Source organism: Toxotes jaculatrix, chromosome 10, assembly GCF_017976425.1.
Source record: "Toxotes jaculatrix isolate fToxJac2 chromosome 10, fToxJac2.pri, whole genome shotgun sequence".
Lineage (NCBI taxonomy): Eukaryota > Metazoa > Chordata > Actinopteri > Toxotidae > Toxotes > Toxotes jaculatrix.
In genome coordinates, this window is record NC_054403.1 from 2462037 (window position 1) to 2477228 (window position 15192).

A 15192-nucleotide genomic window follows, 5' to 3' on the forward strand; every position below is an offset into this window, starting at 1 on the left:
CACCACCTCCCCTCCTCCTCCTCCCCTCCACCACCTCTCCTCCTAATAGTTAAACACACCTATCAGGACCCGTATGGAAGAAAAATACACAAATGACAGCAAGAACATTCACTCACACAGAAACACACACTGCAGCTCCACACTACACGCTGATTCAGAATCAGATTCAAAGCAGCTTTATTGACATGAAAGTGTCAGAAACAATGCTGCAGTTTATCACAACACAGAACAAGTAAACAGCAGAGACAGACTGAGAGAGGGAGAGAAAGAATGAAACAGAGAGAGAGAGAGAGAGAGAGAGTGAAGCAGAGAGAGAGGGAGAGAGAAAGAGAGAGAGAGAGAGAGAGAGAGAGAGAGAGAGAGAGAGAGAGAGAGCTGCACACGTGCACAGCGTAGAGGAAGTCGGCCGTTCAGCACAGCTGAAACAAACTAACACAGTCACAGACAATAACGGACACTGCCAGCATCTGAACATGCAGCCACCACCCAGGAAGGTAAGACGGTGCTGAGTCTGCTGTGGACGAGTTATTACTGCCTGCACACGTGTGTCTCTGCAACTCCACTACTTTCATTTCTGTGGCTCTAGTTCACCTTCCTTTAAACTTCCTACTTTTTCATTCATCTTTGTTGTCTTTGTTGTTTGTGGAGCTGTGTGTGTAACACACACCGAGAGCAACTAGAAACCAGAGTCAGATTCCTTGTATGTGAACATGCACTTGGCCAATAAAGCTGATTCTGATTCAGGAATCTTACAGAGTGAACAGCCAGTGCAGCAGTGTTTGATGATATCTGCTAACCTGGGATTTTTCTCTGAGTGTTTAACGTTTTAATGATCCTTCTGTGTGTGTGTGTGTGTGTGTGTGTGTGTGTGCAGGTAAAGGAGAGCCAGCAGGTGAAACTGGTGTTCTCAGAGCAGCTAAGTAAACTGCAGACCAAGCAGCATCAGGACACTGAGCTGCTGGAGGAGATCAGGTACAGTACTCTCTGTGTCTCACCAGAGACGGTGGACTCTGGATTCAGTGAGACAGACAGTGGCGGGCACAGTGATCAATACACAAATAGAGAATTGAAGCAAGTAAAATTGTGTCTGTTGATGCTGATGTGTTGTTGTGTTTTTCTTTGTGATCCCCGAGGTCCTTCAGTAAGCACCGCGCGGCTATAGAGAAGGAGTATGGTCAGGTGAGTAAACGCGAGCTATTCTCGTCCACTATTAGCTCTGTTTCTGGCACCTTTCATTTTTTTTACTGGAAATGCTCCTCAGTTATTGATTTGAGGCCCCATGTTAGTAGGTGAGTGCTGTTTTTGTATTTGTTGTCTCATGTGACTCGTGTGTGTACAGTCTGTGTGTGTGTGTGTGTGGATTTCTCTGCCCTCCTTTCCATATTTTCATTTTTACTTTCTCACTAGATTCCAAGTTTCCACCTTTTCAGAAAAGCTCTAGTTTATGTGTTTTTGCATCATGGTGGAGAATGTGTCACATAAGTGTGTGAACATCTGATGAATGTGTGTGTGTGTGTGTGTGTGTGTGTGTGTGTGTGTGTGTGTGTGTGTGTGGACAAGTGGACATGAGATCCAATCACTCAGACCACATTCAGTGGTGGTCTGGGGCCACATGTGACCACATTCTTTTAGGAGTTTGAGTGCAAATGTGTCCTGGACCACACTGAAGGATCGCCTACTCATCTGACGTCCTCCGTGGAAGCAGATGTGCGCACTTATTCACAAACAAATATAAGCTGTACAAATTGTCACAACATGACAGGATGGGATGCGCACAGGAAGTGCATTGCCGCCTCTGGCTGAAAACAACAACGGGGAGGAGAGATCTGAGCACAAGTTTCACTGGAGAAGGAGTTTAACGAGATGGAGACACACACACATTTTCACTTTCACATGCACACACTGACCTTTGAAAAACTTGAACTGTCACTCTCATATATGAATATATTTTACACTCAGCATACGGTGCCTTCAGGAAGTCTTCAGAGCTTTCACTTATTTCACATCTTGTTGTTGGAGCCTTTTGCTTGAAGTCGCTGAAATTCATTTTTTCCCTCATCAGTCTTCACTCAATATCCCACATCAAGAAACCAAAAGAGAGTTTTAGACATTTGTGCAAATTTATTAAAAAGGAAAATTTGAAATATCACATTGACAAAAGTATTCAGACACTTTGCTATGAAATTTAGCTCAGATGTCTCCATTTCTCTTGAGCATAAAGAGGTTTGTATACCTTGATGTGAGTCCACCTGTGGTACATTCGATTGACTGGACATGATTTAGGGAGACATACAAGTGTCCATATAAGGTCTCACAGCTGACGGTGCATATCAGATCAAAGACCAGGCCGTGAGGCTGAAGGAGCTGCCAGCAGAGCTCAGAGATAGGATTGTGTGGAGGCACAGATCTGTGGAAGACTACAAAAAAATTCTGCTGCATTGAAGGGTCAGAGGAGAACAGAGGCCTCCATGATTCCAACATGGAAGAAGCTTGGAACAACCAGGACTCTTCCTAGATCTGGCCAAACTGAGCAATCAGGGGAGAAGGGTCTTGGTAAGAGAGGTGACCAAGAGCCCGATGGTCACTGTGGCTGAGCTCCAAAGATCTCCTTCCAGAAGGACAACCATCACTGCAGCACAAAGCCTGTCCTCAGTGAAAGGACTCTCAGTCTGTGAGAGACAAGATTCTCTGGTCTGATCTCTGGTCCAATGGTGAAACACAGCTGGGGGCACCTCAGACTGGGTCAGAGGTTCACCTTCCAACAGGATAATGACCCTCACCACAGCCAAGACAACGCAGGAGTGGCTTAAGGACAACTCTGTGAATTAGTGGCCCAGCCAGAGCGCTGACTGGAGACCAATCAAACATCCTTGGAGAGACCTGAAAATGTCTGTCCACCAACAGTCCCCATCCAGCCTCACAGAGCCTTAGAGGAGCTGCAGAGAATAACATGAGAAAGTCCCCAATGTCATGACTAGCCCCTTAGGGGGCTGTTTTCTGAAAACTTTTATGTTTTGAACCCCTTTTTGGACTCTGGGACTCTTGTCTAGGTTGTTTAGTTTGTTAGTAGTTCCTGTTTTATTTTGAATTCACTGCCCTTGTGTATCTGGTCTTGTTTTACTTCCTGTCTTTGTCTTGTTTCCCGCTTTTGTAATTGTTTTCCCCGCCCTAATTGTTTCCACCTGTTTCCCCTTACCTGTTGTGTATATATAGTCTGCGTTTCCCCTTGTCCAGGGTCAGTTCGTTTTTGTCTCATGCCGTGTTTCATGCTGTGTCCCATGTTCTCTCTCATGCCTTTGTCTCTTATCTTGTTTCTAGTCCAGAGATCTTCTTTTCCCAAGTCATTGTGTCCCAGGTCAGGTTTTGTATTAATTTGTTACTTTGTTTCTTGTTAGGTTTTGTTCATTGCTTAGTCGTTCTCCTCGTAAGAGTGATTTTGTGTAACTTTTGTTTTAGTGCCTTTTTCCCCTTTATGGGTGATCTTTGTTTGCTACTTTGTTAGAATTAAAATTATTGTTTTTGACTACGTCTGAGGGGTCGTGCATTTGGGTCCAAGTCTTTGCCTCCCATAGTCGTGATACCCCAAATCCAGGTGTTCAATGGTTGTCGTGTCATATTCAAGAAGACTGGAGGCTGTAATCACTGCTGAAGGTGATTCAGCTTAGTGCTGAGCAAAGTGTCTGAACACTTTAACATGATATTTCAGTTTTTCCCTTTTTAATAACTGCAAAAATTCTAAAACTCCTTTTTTGTCATTGTGGGATATTGAGTGAAGACTGATGAGGTCTGAATACTTTCTCAATGCACTGCAAATGAGTATGTATATATACACCTCTCTCTCCCGTAGTCCTGTGTTTGTTTCTCTCTGGTCTCTCTTCCTCTGTACCTTTCTGCAGGTACCTCTGGCTCCGGAGCTGCATGTTCTGTGGTCCTGGCTCCACCCACCTGCTGCTGTTTATTGTTTACAATGATCCATTTCTAACATGTTTAATGTTCCATTCTGCTACAGATACATGTTGGATTAATATTCTATGCAGACTGTAATGTAATGTAAATAATAACCAGTCATGACAGCTTTTTGCTTCTGTGCTCTGTTTCCTATCATAACTGTAATCTGCTGAGCACACAGTATCCACTAACTGTTCTGTAATCTGAATGCTGGTCCTCTAACATTGTTTACTGCCAACCCTGTTTGTATCATGGTTAACAAGGTTTCTTCCTGTTAAAAGGGAGTTTTCCTTGCCACTGTCGCCTTAAGTGCTTGCTCTGGGGTCAGGCTCTGGGTCTCTGTAAAGCGCTTTGAGACTATTTTGGTTGTGGAAGGAGCTATATAGATAAAATTGAATTGAACTGAACTGAGGAAGTCTACGGCCGCTGTAGCGATTGTAGATATTCTATGAGCTTAATGCCAATATCAACATGCCCATATGTTCACAATGCTAATGCTTGCGAGTTATTACATATGTACACTAAGAAATATCGGTTTTTGATACTTGGTCAAATTATTAGAGATGTTGAATGTTTGACCTGATTGATGGTAGTGTGTCATGTAGTGTGACACAGTAGTAAAGACATAATGGTTGTGATGTGTTAACTCCATTTTCAGGCTCTTCAGAGGTTAGCTGTTCAGTACCAGAAGAGAGACTGGCAAAGAGGAAATACAGATGCTATCACATCTGGGTAACTCCACACACACACTGAACACTACCTCTCATCAGCTGTTTTCTGTCTCACCTTTTTTTTAGGGTGACTTTATTTTACTAAACCAGCTGTTAGACTTCCGGCTCTGGTTGCTCAGACTTTAGTACACTTATAGGACAAAGGTCCTAAAGTGCCTCATGGCTATTATAAGATACGATAAACATAATACAGTACAATATTTGGTCCCGTTCACCTTTAGTATTCTGTTTTATCGGTATAGTTAGGCAAACTCAAAACCATGGTTACAACAATGAAGAATTTAGAATAGAAATCATGACAGTTTCAAAAATAACTACGAAAAGGTGTTGTGGCTGATGTGCACTGTTAGCTTTTAGAGAAAGGAGCAACTGTCTGTCATCGTTCCTGGTGTGTGTGTGTGTGTGTTTGTGTGTGTGTTTCAGAAGTGTGTTTGGCGTGTGGCGGTCAGTGGTAGATGCTACAGCTCAGACTGCTGCATCCCGACTTGCTGCTGCAGAGGAGTATCGCAGACTGACCGGACAAGCCTCCAGAAGTGTCCGCAATGCAAAGGACATCCGAGCCAAGAGAGTGAGAGAGCTGTGCACAGACACACACTCACACACTGATCGATGGCTTTAAACCACACACTACACTGTGACCATGAAATACCAAAGGACACTGACTGTCTGAGTGAATACATTTGGGGTGTGTGTGTGTGTGTCTGTACATGTGTGTTAGGGCCTGGAGCAGCTCCAGAGGGTACAGGGTGAAGTGGTGGATGCTCTGCGGGAGCTGCACAGGATCAAGAAGAGCTACCACCAACTCAGCCACATCGCCAGCGTTGCTAGAGAGAAAGCTGCTGATGCACAGAGCAGGTCAGTGCGTAGAGAAAGAGAGAAGAATATTTGGTGCGTCTGTGGGGAGTCACATACGGTACATTTTGCACATATAAGCAACATGCAGGCCAATGCTGACTGTTAAAAAGTGTCTGAAGAAAGACCAAAGAGGTTGGAGGACTCACGCCAGGCATTACTTGTTTTAGCAAAAGTAGATACGTGGGCAATAAAAACCAGTGGTATTCTCTAACTTGTTCTTTGTCATTAAGTTCCTGCTGCACCAAAAATAACCACCTGAGGTTTGCATGAGGTGCCGCCACTGAAGATAGGCAAGACAGAGTTCAACCAAAACAGATCAGTTAGGTCTGACACTTCTTTGTGTCTTTGACTGAACTTTCCCATCGCTGAATTTCAGGCAACAATACACTAACAAATAAAGTCCAGCGATTAGCTATTGAAAAATAGATAAGGTCCTGTTAGTTCTTCTGTCTGTTCATGTCTTACATATCATCACTATGTTTTCACTTTGTCTTCCAGAGCCAGAAAGAGTGAACATGGGATTTTCCACTTTAAAACAGGACTACATAAGATGACAGCTAAGGTATGGAGCTGAAACAAGCTGTTAAAATACACTGTTCAGCCCATCCACACAGACCTTTATCCTGTTTGTCCCAGTATTTCTACCTTCATGTGTAAATGAAGTTATTTTTTAATAAAATATGGTCATGATGTGATCTCTGCTTCGTGACATGAACCCAGGATATGTCTGATACAGTCAGGTCAGATCTATCTGATATATATATTAAAGTTTTACAGCCACAGCCAGACCTTCTCTTTAAAGTGGTCTGTGCTCTACACATTTACACATTTGTTTCTTTTTTCCTGTTAAGGTTCATGATATTTGTGGCAGGTTTCACTTGAGCTAAAAAAAATAAAAATAAAACTTTTGTGTGTTTGTTGTTTACAGCTCAATGCCAGGTTGAAAGAGTGCGATGACCGTTTGGCTGAAGTTCGTAACGAGTATCTGCTGGCTTTAGCAGCTGTGAACGCCCATCACCAACACTACTATACGAACGACTTGCCGCTTATTATGGAGGTAACGCAGAACTGCTGATACATACTCAAGTGGAGAAGAGGAAGCTAAAAACCATTGTATGAGTTGTATATCTGAGCACTGACCACATCACTTCCTGATGAACTGCAGGATATTGGTCTGTAGAATTTGCTCTGCACAGTGGATGAAACTGCTGGAGCTCTTTTGCAATTGAAATGTAACATGTTACACGCGTGTTACCCTGTGTTTCACCTGTGTTAAACCTGTGTCACAGCTGTGTTAGTAATAAGTGGTGTAAGGGATTCAGATTTCAAGAATCACTGCTATCAACAGAGCTCTTTCCTCGATGTTTGATATTCCACCAGAAAATGGATGGAGATGTTTACGATGATCTGAGAAGCCATTTTACTCTGCTGTGTGGGACAGAGATGGACACCTGTCTGTCCACACACAAACAGTACAGCAAGATATGGGACAGCGTCACTAAGGTATGTGTGTATGTGTGAGTGTGTGCACGCAATTTAATGTTTTCTGTGTTCTGTATGCAGTGAATAGAGATGTTTTTTTTCTCTTAATTCAAGTCAAACACCCACTCACACCTTTGGAGGTTCTGGATTTAAAGTATCCCAAGTATCTCTCAGACACCTCAGAGAAACCAGACATAAGACATGTCTCACATTCACTCTACAGAGCATGTGGGTGGGGGAAGAGGGTTAAAGAGAAGGTGACAGACAGAGGGAAAGAAGGAATGCAGAAAGCTGGAAAAGAAGAAGCCAATTGAACAAGGGCGAAAAGGTAATGCAAAGAGAGAGGCAAGAGAACGGGGGGCAGGGCAGAGAGAAATGGTTTCTGATGATCAGAGAAGAGGAGGGGGGTGCAAAAGGTAAGAGGCTCGACTGCAAGGGTGAAGATTCAGAGAGACGTTTACAGAGAAATTCAACACTCACGCAAAATGTTTGAGGTAGTATGCGAGTGCAGTCTGAGGGGAACACCTCTGAATAAACGCTTTTGATGTTAACGGATTGGTTGTTGTGTTGTCAGGTGACCAGAGAGAAAAATATCCAGCAGTTTGTACAAGAATCTGTTTCCTTCAGCAAAACAGCTGAGTTTACCTTCCAGCCTGCTCCGCGTGACAAGGTGTGTAAGTATGTGTTGTGGGGGAACAGGAGGATAAATGAATAAATAAATAAAATGCAGGCTAGTGTACAGTAACAACCATCACAGCTTCAGGGTTAGCAGAGAACGGAGCACAGTCTCATCACGCGTCTGTCTCTGGTCTGTGGTGCAGGTGTCTTCTCTGCAGGAGGTCTGTGCTTCGGAGGCTGACGGTTGTCTGGTAAAGGAGGCAAAAAAATGGGCCACAAAAGCTGCCAAAGACTTTAAGATGGTCACTCATGGGGAGAGGGTGAGCCTTTGGTTTCAGAGCTGGATACTGCAAGATGCTGCTTGTGTAATCGATGCTTGGTGAACACGTTGCAGTAGTTTTTTTTTTGTTTTTTTTTTTTAAACCACTTCCTGTTTTTAGCAACCTCTGTTGGACACACGTCATATATAGCTGTTACCACAGCTCTGAGCTGGGGAATGACAGTGTCTTTCTCTGAAGGTGTGAACACTGGGTGATCACCATCACCAGCTTCATTTTTCATTGTGTTCTATTCACTGTTATTCACTGATCCTGCTGGACAAACTATCACCCCTGCTCTGTTCTGTATTTTTCCTCGTTTTCATTCATAATAGCAATGAAAGTAGTAAAGCTTAGTCTTTCTGATCATGTTTAAACTTCTCCTCTGAGAGGGAATGTATTGTATATCCCTATCTGCTTCTCCCTGCCAGGCTCTACAGATGTTAGAGAGCCGGCTGAAGCTCCTGTCGGGGGAGACGGGGCTCAGTGTGGAGCAGAAGATCACAGAGGTGCAGGACAGTGTCAGGAAAGCCAAGGTACTTGTTTGTGTTTTTTTTTTTTGATTTGGTCTTAGCTGTGTGTATAGTCTGTAACCATTATTAATGTTTTGTCACTGAAATATCAGTCAGTGAGTGAATCCTGCTGCTCAGAACCTGAAATGTGGCATCTGAGGAAAGCAGGTGTAAACTCTGCATTTTTTCAAACACACACATAGAGGGTGACAGACTGTTACCAGAGGAAATAAAAGAGAGAGAATGATGAGTGATAAGACAACACACACTTGAGTTTCTCTTCCTTCAGCTCTTTGCAGTTGTTTCATATACACTGGCACCAGCTTTCCAGTTGAAAGGAGAGCAGCACTTGGATGTGGTTTACATGTCACAGAGCAAGACATGTCCTCTCTGTTCTGTCCCCCTGCCTCTGTCTTTGCTGAGCTCTGATGAGAAGAGACCCCAGTAGTTTGTCACTAAATTATCTTTTTCCAACTCTCACTGCACATGTGATAGTTTCAGTTTTGTTCACAGCTTTGTACAAAACATGTTTTTAAACACGCCGTCCAGCTAATATGATGGATGGTGTGTCTAGAAAACCAGGAGCTGTTTGTCTGTCTTTCTGTCTGTCTGTCTGTCTGTCTGTGTGTCTAAGCCAGTGTCTCGATTCCTTCCTGTCTCAGCTCAGCAGGGTGAAGGCAGAGGCTCGCCTGGCTCTGTTGTCAGGCGCCGCCGCAGAGACTGAGCTGTGGCTACACAACGCCATGAACCAGGCAGAGGAGGAGCTGGAGAGAGAGAGGCGGCTCAGCGAACAGAGGAAGTCTACGGAGGACTTTTCAGTACGTTACCCACACACTGTGGTGACTCAGTGCTGTCAGGTGGAGCTTCCTCGTCTCCATTCTAACACATGCATTACTCTACTAGCATGTCAGTGTCTCCCTGCAGCTTCTCTAAACAGAGGAGCCGAGATGAGGAGTTCAGAAGGTTCATAGGTCAGATATTCATAATGGTCTCAGCTCATTAAGTGACTCATGTTGGAGCACTTAAAGCAGAAGTCTGAAAATGTTTTTGTATTGATCTTATTGTCGATAAATACTTCCTGTCTGTGCCTCTCAGCTCCAGGCCCACTGACTCCCACTGAAGACGTCATTTTCCAAAAACAGCTCATAAATATATCGTTTCAGTTTTATGAAAGTCTAAGTAATTTCCTAAAATAGGAAATTTGGTTCTCTAGAGGGGAGCAGGACAGTGTGTGTGTGTGTGTGTGTGTGTGTGTGTGTGAGTGAGTCAACATGAACTACAGTGTGTGTGTGTTCATGGTGATAGAGGAACATGTCACCCAGGTTTTCTGTGTTTTATTATAACAAAATGTGAATGTCAGCAGATGGATCCTGGAGCAAAAAATCTGCTCCAGAAATGAAAACATTTAGCTTGTTGTTGTTGAGCTGGTGTTTTTCTGAATGAACACACGAAAAAAAAGAAGGCAGAACATTTGGAGGAGGAACCACTCTTTCACTTTTTTTTTGTCTTTTGATAACATGAGTAGATATTCCTGCTGGTGTCTCTCTGACATGTTTAACTTTGTGTTTGCAGGAGGATGAGTTTGAGCTGACTGACTTTGAGGACTACAATGATGAGAACGGAGACATCTTTACAGATCCAGTGTCGGCCTCTGGAGTGTGTGTTTATCCCGCAGCCTGCAGAGTTATCTACACCTATCAGGTACTCCGCACTCAAATATACACCTGTACACTTCAGATGGATTTTTTACTGTCTGCAGCAAACCTTCTGTACTCAACTTTGAGGTCAGGGCCTCACACTTGTGTTAGACTTCTTCAGCCCCATTCAGACTGAATTTCTCTGTCGAGCTGAGGTGGGCTGGTCAGTGATTTTTGATACTGTCCAGATCCAATCCAGTAACAAGTTCAGCCACAATCACCTCCTGTTTTTCTGGCTGCTTCTCCTGTCATTTAAATCCCATCCAGAGGCTCGTCCTTTTTAATTTTAATCCCTTCTGCTGCTTCTCATCAACCCATTAAGATTACAATAATGCATTTAAATAAAAAGTGTAATAAGTTTAAAAAAAAAAAAAAACTTTCTACAACATTTCTGCATCCCTTTTAGAATGTTCTCCATGTTCTTGAAAATACATAATTATCAAATATGTCAACATGGCTTCTTGACAGGTCTGATTCCTGTGGTCATTACTGTTTTAGGAAGTAAAATGACGTCACAGTCCAGAAAATGTTTTGAAACCCTCAATGGCACGCACTTGCTCGGAAGAAGTGGAAATCAGATACCGAAATCAGCATCTGCCAACAATCCTGCTTGAGAGATTGATAACATGTTCTCTGGATGCTCTCTCGAGATAAAGTACATCTGATGTTAAAGAGACTGCAGAAGGTCATGTGTAAGTCCTCAGTCCTCAGCTTGAGTCTGATATAACAGAAGTATGTCATTTCTGTCAGGCCAGCCAATCAGATGAGCTGTCAATCATGGAAGGGGAGGAGCTTCAAGTGGTTGAAGATGGAGACATGGAGGACTGGTTGAAGGTGACGTATCAGGACAATATCAGCCTTCATGAAATGAAAAACACGTTTCTTTATTTTAAAGATGCCTTAAAAATTCTTGCATATCTCTGTATCTCTGCGCACCTATTCCTGTCTCTGTGCAGGTGTGTAATGCATGCGGCCAGGTGGGCTATGTCCCTGAACGCTATGTGCAGTTCCTCTGTCTACCAGCAGAGGACGCTGCTCCGTTGGACAGCTCCTTCAGCTCCACCTCATCCATTGGGAATAGAGAGAAGGCAGGGAGCAGAGGTCAGCAGTTTGTGTGTCAGTGTAAATAACACACACACACATCAGTGTTATAGTCAGGAGCAACTATAACATTACACTGCTAATGTGTCCATGCTGAATGCCCCACTGAAAGATGGCGGCTGTTCAGGCTGAGTCTGTCCCAAAGTCAAATGATCTTCATTTCTATCTGCACCAAACAGTACAAACACCTTCATACACACATGTAAATGACAGAGTATTATATGTATGTCAAATGTACATACAAGTGATTCATAATTATATGGTCATATTGTCTGTGAGTGTACGTGTGTTTTCATAATCCAGTCCTTTGTGTTCCAGGTGTAGCCAGAGCTCTGTACTCTTACCAGGCCCAGAGTGCAGAGGAGCTTTCCTTCCAGGAGGGGGCACTCATCCACCTGATACGCTGTCGACATGGAGAGGTGTGTGTGTTGCGATGCACAGTACATTCCACACTCATTCTGTATTTTTAAACTGTGGAATTCAAGAGATTGAATCTGTCACAGCATGACTCGCTGTCATGCTGTGACAGATTCAATCTCTTGAATTCCACATCATCTACATGAATGGATGGGTTTTCAGGTGGACGACGGTTTTTGGGAGGGAGAGCTGAACGGACGGATCGGTGTCTTCCCTTCGTTGGTGGTGGAGCTGGTACACGATGAGGGGGAGGAGGAGGAGAAACAGGAGGAGGAGGAGGAGGTGAGAATAGATTGTTTGTGTGGTTTCCTGAATCATCCCGTAAATTCTGACTTTTCCATGTGATGAGGATTCAAACATCACACAGCACTAAAGCTTTATCCCATTTCTCCTCTGACATCTGCCTGACTTCTTCTTGTTTACTACTTTGATGATATTGTATTTATTTGTTCTCTAGCCTCTCCCCACCCCAACCATGCCTCCCTTCTCTCCACCCATCCCAATCGCCTCAACTCCTGCCTGTAGTTCAGTGCTCAGTGCAACCCCCCCTAGCTGTGTGGAGGACAATCAGCAGGTCTCACCTCCGAGGCTCACAGACAACACAGTAGGTGAGTGGAGTCAAACTTTACTCCAGTTAGTTAGTTGTAAGTTAAGGTGGTTATGGTTGTCTGTTCTCCCATCAGACACTGGGAGCAGCAACCACAAATCTCCAGATCTCCCCGGCAGTCGACTAAGACCGGTACGTGCTATTAAAAAAATCTTGTAACAGCATGTCCTTCATGACAAAAAACGACAGAGGACAGTGGAAAGTAAGTGTGTGTGTGTGCAGGAATCAGTGATGATAAACACAGCTCTCTCCCTCTGTGCTTTTTCAGTGCCGAGCTCCTCCTCCTCCTCCAACACAGAAGCCTCAGCCTTGACACAAAGACTGGAGTAACATCAAGCTTCATAAACACACAGGCCTCGTTTTGACCAAAGGAACACAGCTTTGTTTTTTTTCCATTCTAATACAAGTATTTGGCGGGTCTTCACATCGGGCAGCTTAGTCACCAAGGGACAGAACACAGAGGACATACCAAATGTTCATATGTTAATTTGTCCTTCATGTGTTACCTCAGAGTGGCCTGGTACTCAGCTACACAGGAGCGTACTGAATACATAGACCAACAAACAGTGTGAGGGTAATTAACCCTTAGCACTGTAGTAGAATTATAATTCATTCATGAAACATCTCATAACTTTGGAGAAGTAAATATTTACAGGTAAAACAGTAGAAAAGTGAGAAGTTGCTATTGTGTATTGTTTCTTTACTTTGAAAGCTGTCAATCGATATGACCTTTAACAAGAAAAGACACATTTTGTGCAACTAACTGGCACAGTAGTACAGCTGTGCTGCCAACAGCTAAGTATGTAAAAATAATTACATAGAGCAGCTCTAACTAAGTCATACTCATTTTTTTTCCTTTGTTGTATAAATGAGAATATTTCTGTATATTAAGAAAATTATGAAAGAATACAAAATGTAAATGACACACTTTACAGCAGTTATTCATGCTATCATAAATCATTCGAGAATTGAGCTATGATGTATGAAATGTATTTATTCCATCTGTGCGTAGACCATAGGAGTATTATTTTCCACTGTATTTTATCATTATGATGTGATTAAATTAAGGTTCATTGTGCACTGTAATAACAGTATGGCAGAGGTGTTTCTGTTATTTACCAGGCTGCGTCCTTCCAGTCTTCACCTGTCCAGTTTTGTTGAGTCTGTGTCCACTGCAGCCTCATGTCTCTGACAGGACTGGAACCTGATGTGCTCTCTGCTGTTGTAGTCCATCCTCCTCAAGGTTGGATGTGTTGTTCACTCTGAGAAGCTTTTCTGCTCAGCACAGTTGTACAGAGTGGTTATCTGACTTAGCGTTTAGTTTCCGGCTCCATTCTGAGTTAAACTCTAAACGGTTGTGTGTGGAAAATCTCAGGAGATCTGCAGTTTCACAAACACTCAAACCAACAATCAGTCCACAGTCAGAATCTCTGAGGTCACACTTTTTATTCTGATGTTTGATGTGAACATTAACTGAAGCTTCTGACCTGTATCTGCAGGATTTTATACACTGCCCCCTGATGGACTGACTGAATATAAGGCCCTCAATGGCCAGGCTCCTTCATATCTCAAAGAGCTGATAGTACCATATCATCCTAACAGATTGCTTCGTTCCCAGAATGCAGGTTTGCTTATGGTTCCCGAAATCTCTAAAAGTAGAATGGGAGGCCGAGCCTTTAGCTATCAGGCCCCTCTCCTATGGAACCAACTGCCAGTTTGGGTTCGGGAAGCAGACACCCTCTCTAATTTTAAAACGAAGCTTAAAACCTTCTTGTTTGATAAAGCTTATAATTAGTTGTAGTTACAGTCCTAGTTATTTATTAAACTTATAGTTAGTCACAATTATTTCTATAGACACTGTTACAGTTAAGGATATAGCCCTTAGTAGGGCTGGCTCAGGCAACTGAATCATCCCCTAGTTATGCTGCTATAGGCCTAGGCTGCTGGGGGACATCCCATGATTTACTGCGCACTTCTTCTTCTTTCTCTTTCTCTCCTCAGACCCACTCTCAAATTTATTAGCCTTTATTACATGTCATTAACTCTGTGTCCTCTCTGTCCCGTAGTCCTGTGCTTGTTTCTCTCTGGTCTCTCTTTCTCTGTACCTTTCTGCAGGTACCTCTGGCTCCGGAGCTGCTTGTCCTATGGTCCTGGCTCCACCCACCTGCTGCTGTTTATTGTTTACAATGATCTATTTCTAACATGTTTAATGTTCCGTTCTGCTACAGATAAATATTTGATTAATATTCTTTGCAAACTGTAATGTAAATAATTACCAGTCATGACAGCTTTTTGCCTCCGTGCTCTGTTTCATAATTCTAATCTGCTGAGCACACATTATCAAATAACTGTTCACTAACTGTAATGTAAATACTGACCCACATTGTCTGTATTATGCTACATGTCCTTCTCCCCCTCTCCTCCATTCCTAGCTGTCCTATCTTCCTCCTTTTCCTCCTTTCACCCAGCCCGGCCATCGGCAGGAGGGTCCCCCATCTGAGCCAGGTTCTGCTCAAGGTTTCTTCCTGTTAAAAGGGAGTTTTCCTTGCCACTGTCGCCTTAAGTGCTTGCTCTGGGGTCAGGCTCTGGGTCTCTGTAAAGCGCTTTGAGACAATTTTGATTGTGGAAGGCGCTATATAAATAAAATTGAATTGAATTGAATTGAATTGAATTGAATAATTGCATGGAGGTTTACAGGTGTTCATATTAAAGTGCTCGGTGAGTGTACGACAGCACAGCAGCATTTTTTTAATACACATTATTCTAGAATACAGAGTAGTGTACATATATGATGTATATAGTTCTAAAATGGCTTTAGATATTAAAAAAAGCATTCCTGTACATACTTTTAACAGGGTAATTTACAGGATTAATATGTACAGGCCAACATGGTGACCATGGTGATGG

At 43.1% G+C, this 15192-nt stretch overlaps 1 protein-coding gene across 3 annotated transcripts; it reads left to right on the forward strand.

Annotated features, from left to right (window-relative positions):
• The first annotated feature begins 385 nt into the window (after positions 1-385).
• On the forward strand, positions 386-13398 carry LOC121188800 (F-BAR and double SH3 domains protein 1-like). Of its 3 annotated transcripts, none has more exons than XM_041048709.1 (21): positions 386-494; positions 875-972; positions 1134-1179; positions 4607-4680; positions 5103-5247; positions 5398-5534; positions 6033-6096; positions 6463-6591; positions 6915-7037; positions 7591-7686; positions 7838-7954; positions 8383-8487; positions 9126-9281; positions 10036-10164; positions 10911-10994; positions 11117-11261; positions 11580-11680; positions 11841-11960; positions 12136-12282; positions 12362-12417; positions 12554-13398. In XM_041048709.1, exons 1-20 carry the CDS (start codon positions 474-476, stop codon positions 12410-12412), a joined length of 2088 nt encoding a protein of 695 aa, XP_040904643.1. In that variant the 5' UTR covers positions 386-473; the 3' UTR covers positions 12413-12417; positions 12554-13398. The 3 variants fall into 3 exon arrangements, with proteins under 3 accessions (XP_040904643.1, XP_040904642.1, XP_040904641.1); XM_041048708.1 differs by having other exon boundaries at positions 11841-11957; positions 12136-12286; XM_041048707.1 differs by having other exon boundaries at positions 12136-12286; positions 12554-13397.
• The last annotated feature ends 1794 nt before the right edge of the window (positions 13399-15192 follow it).

Bases quoted from the DNA above. Each gene is read 5' to 3' on its own strand.
- LOC121188800 (XM_041048707.1), top strand. From the start codon at position 474: ATGCAGCCACCACCCAGGAAG. The intron at 5,535-6,032 runs GTCAGTGCGTAG...TTTGTCTTCCAG, and splicing joins GCTGCTGATGCACAGAGCAG to AGCCAGAAAGAGTGAACATG. The intron at 10,995-11,116 runs GTGACGTATCAG...GTCTCTGTGCAG, and splicing joins ACATGGAGGACTGGTTGAAG to GTGTGTAATGCATGCGGCCA.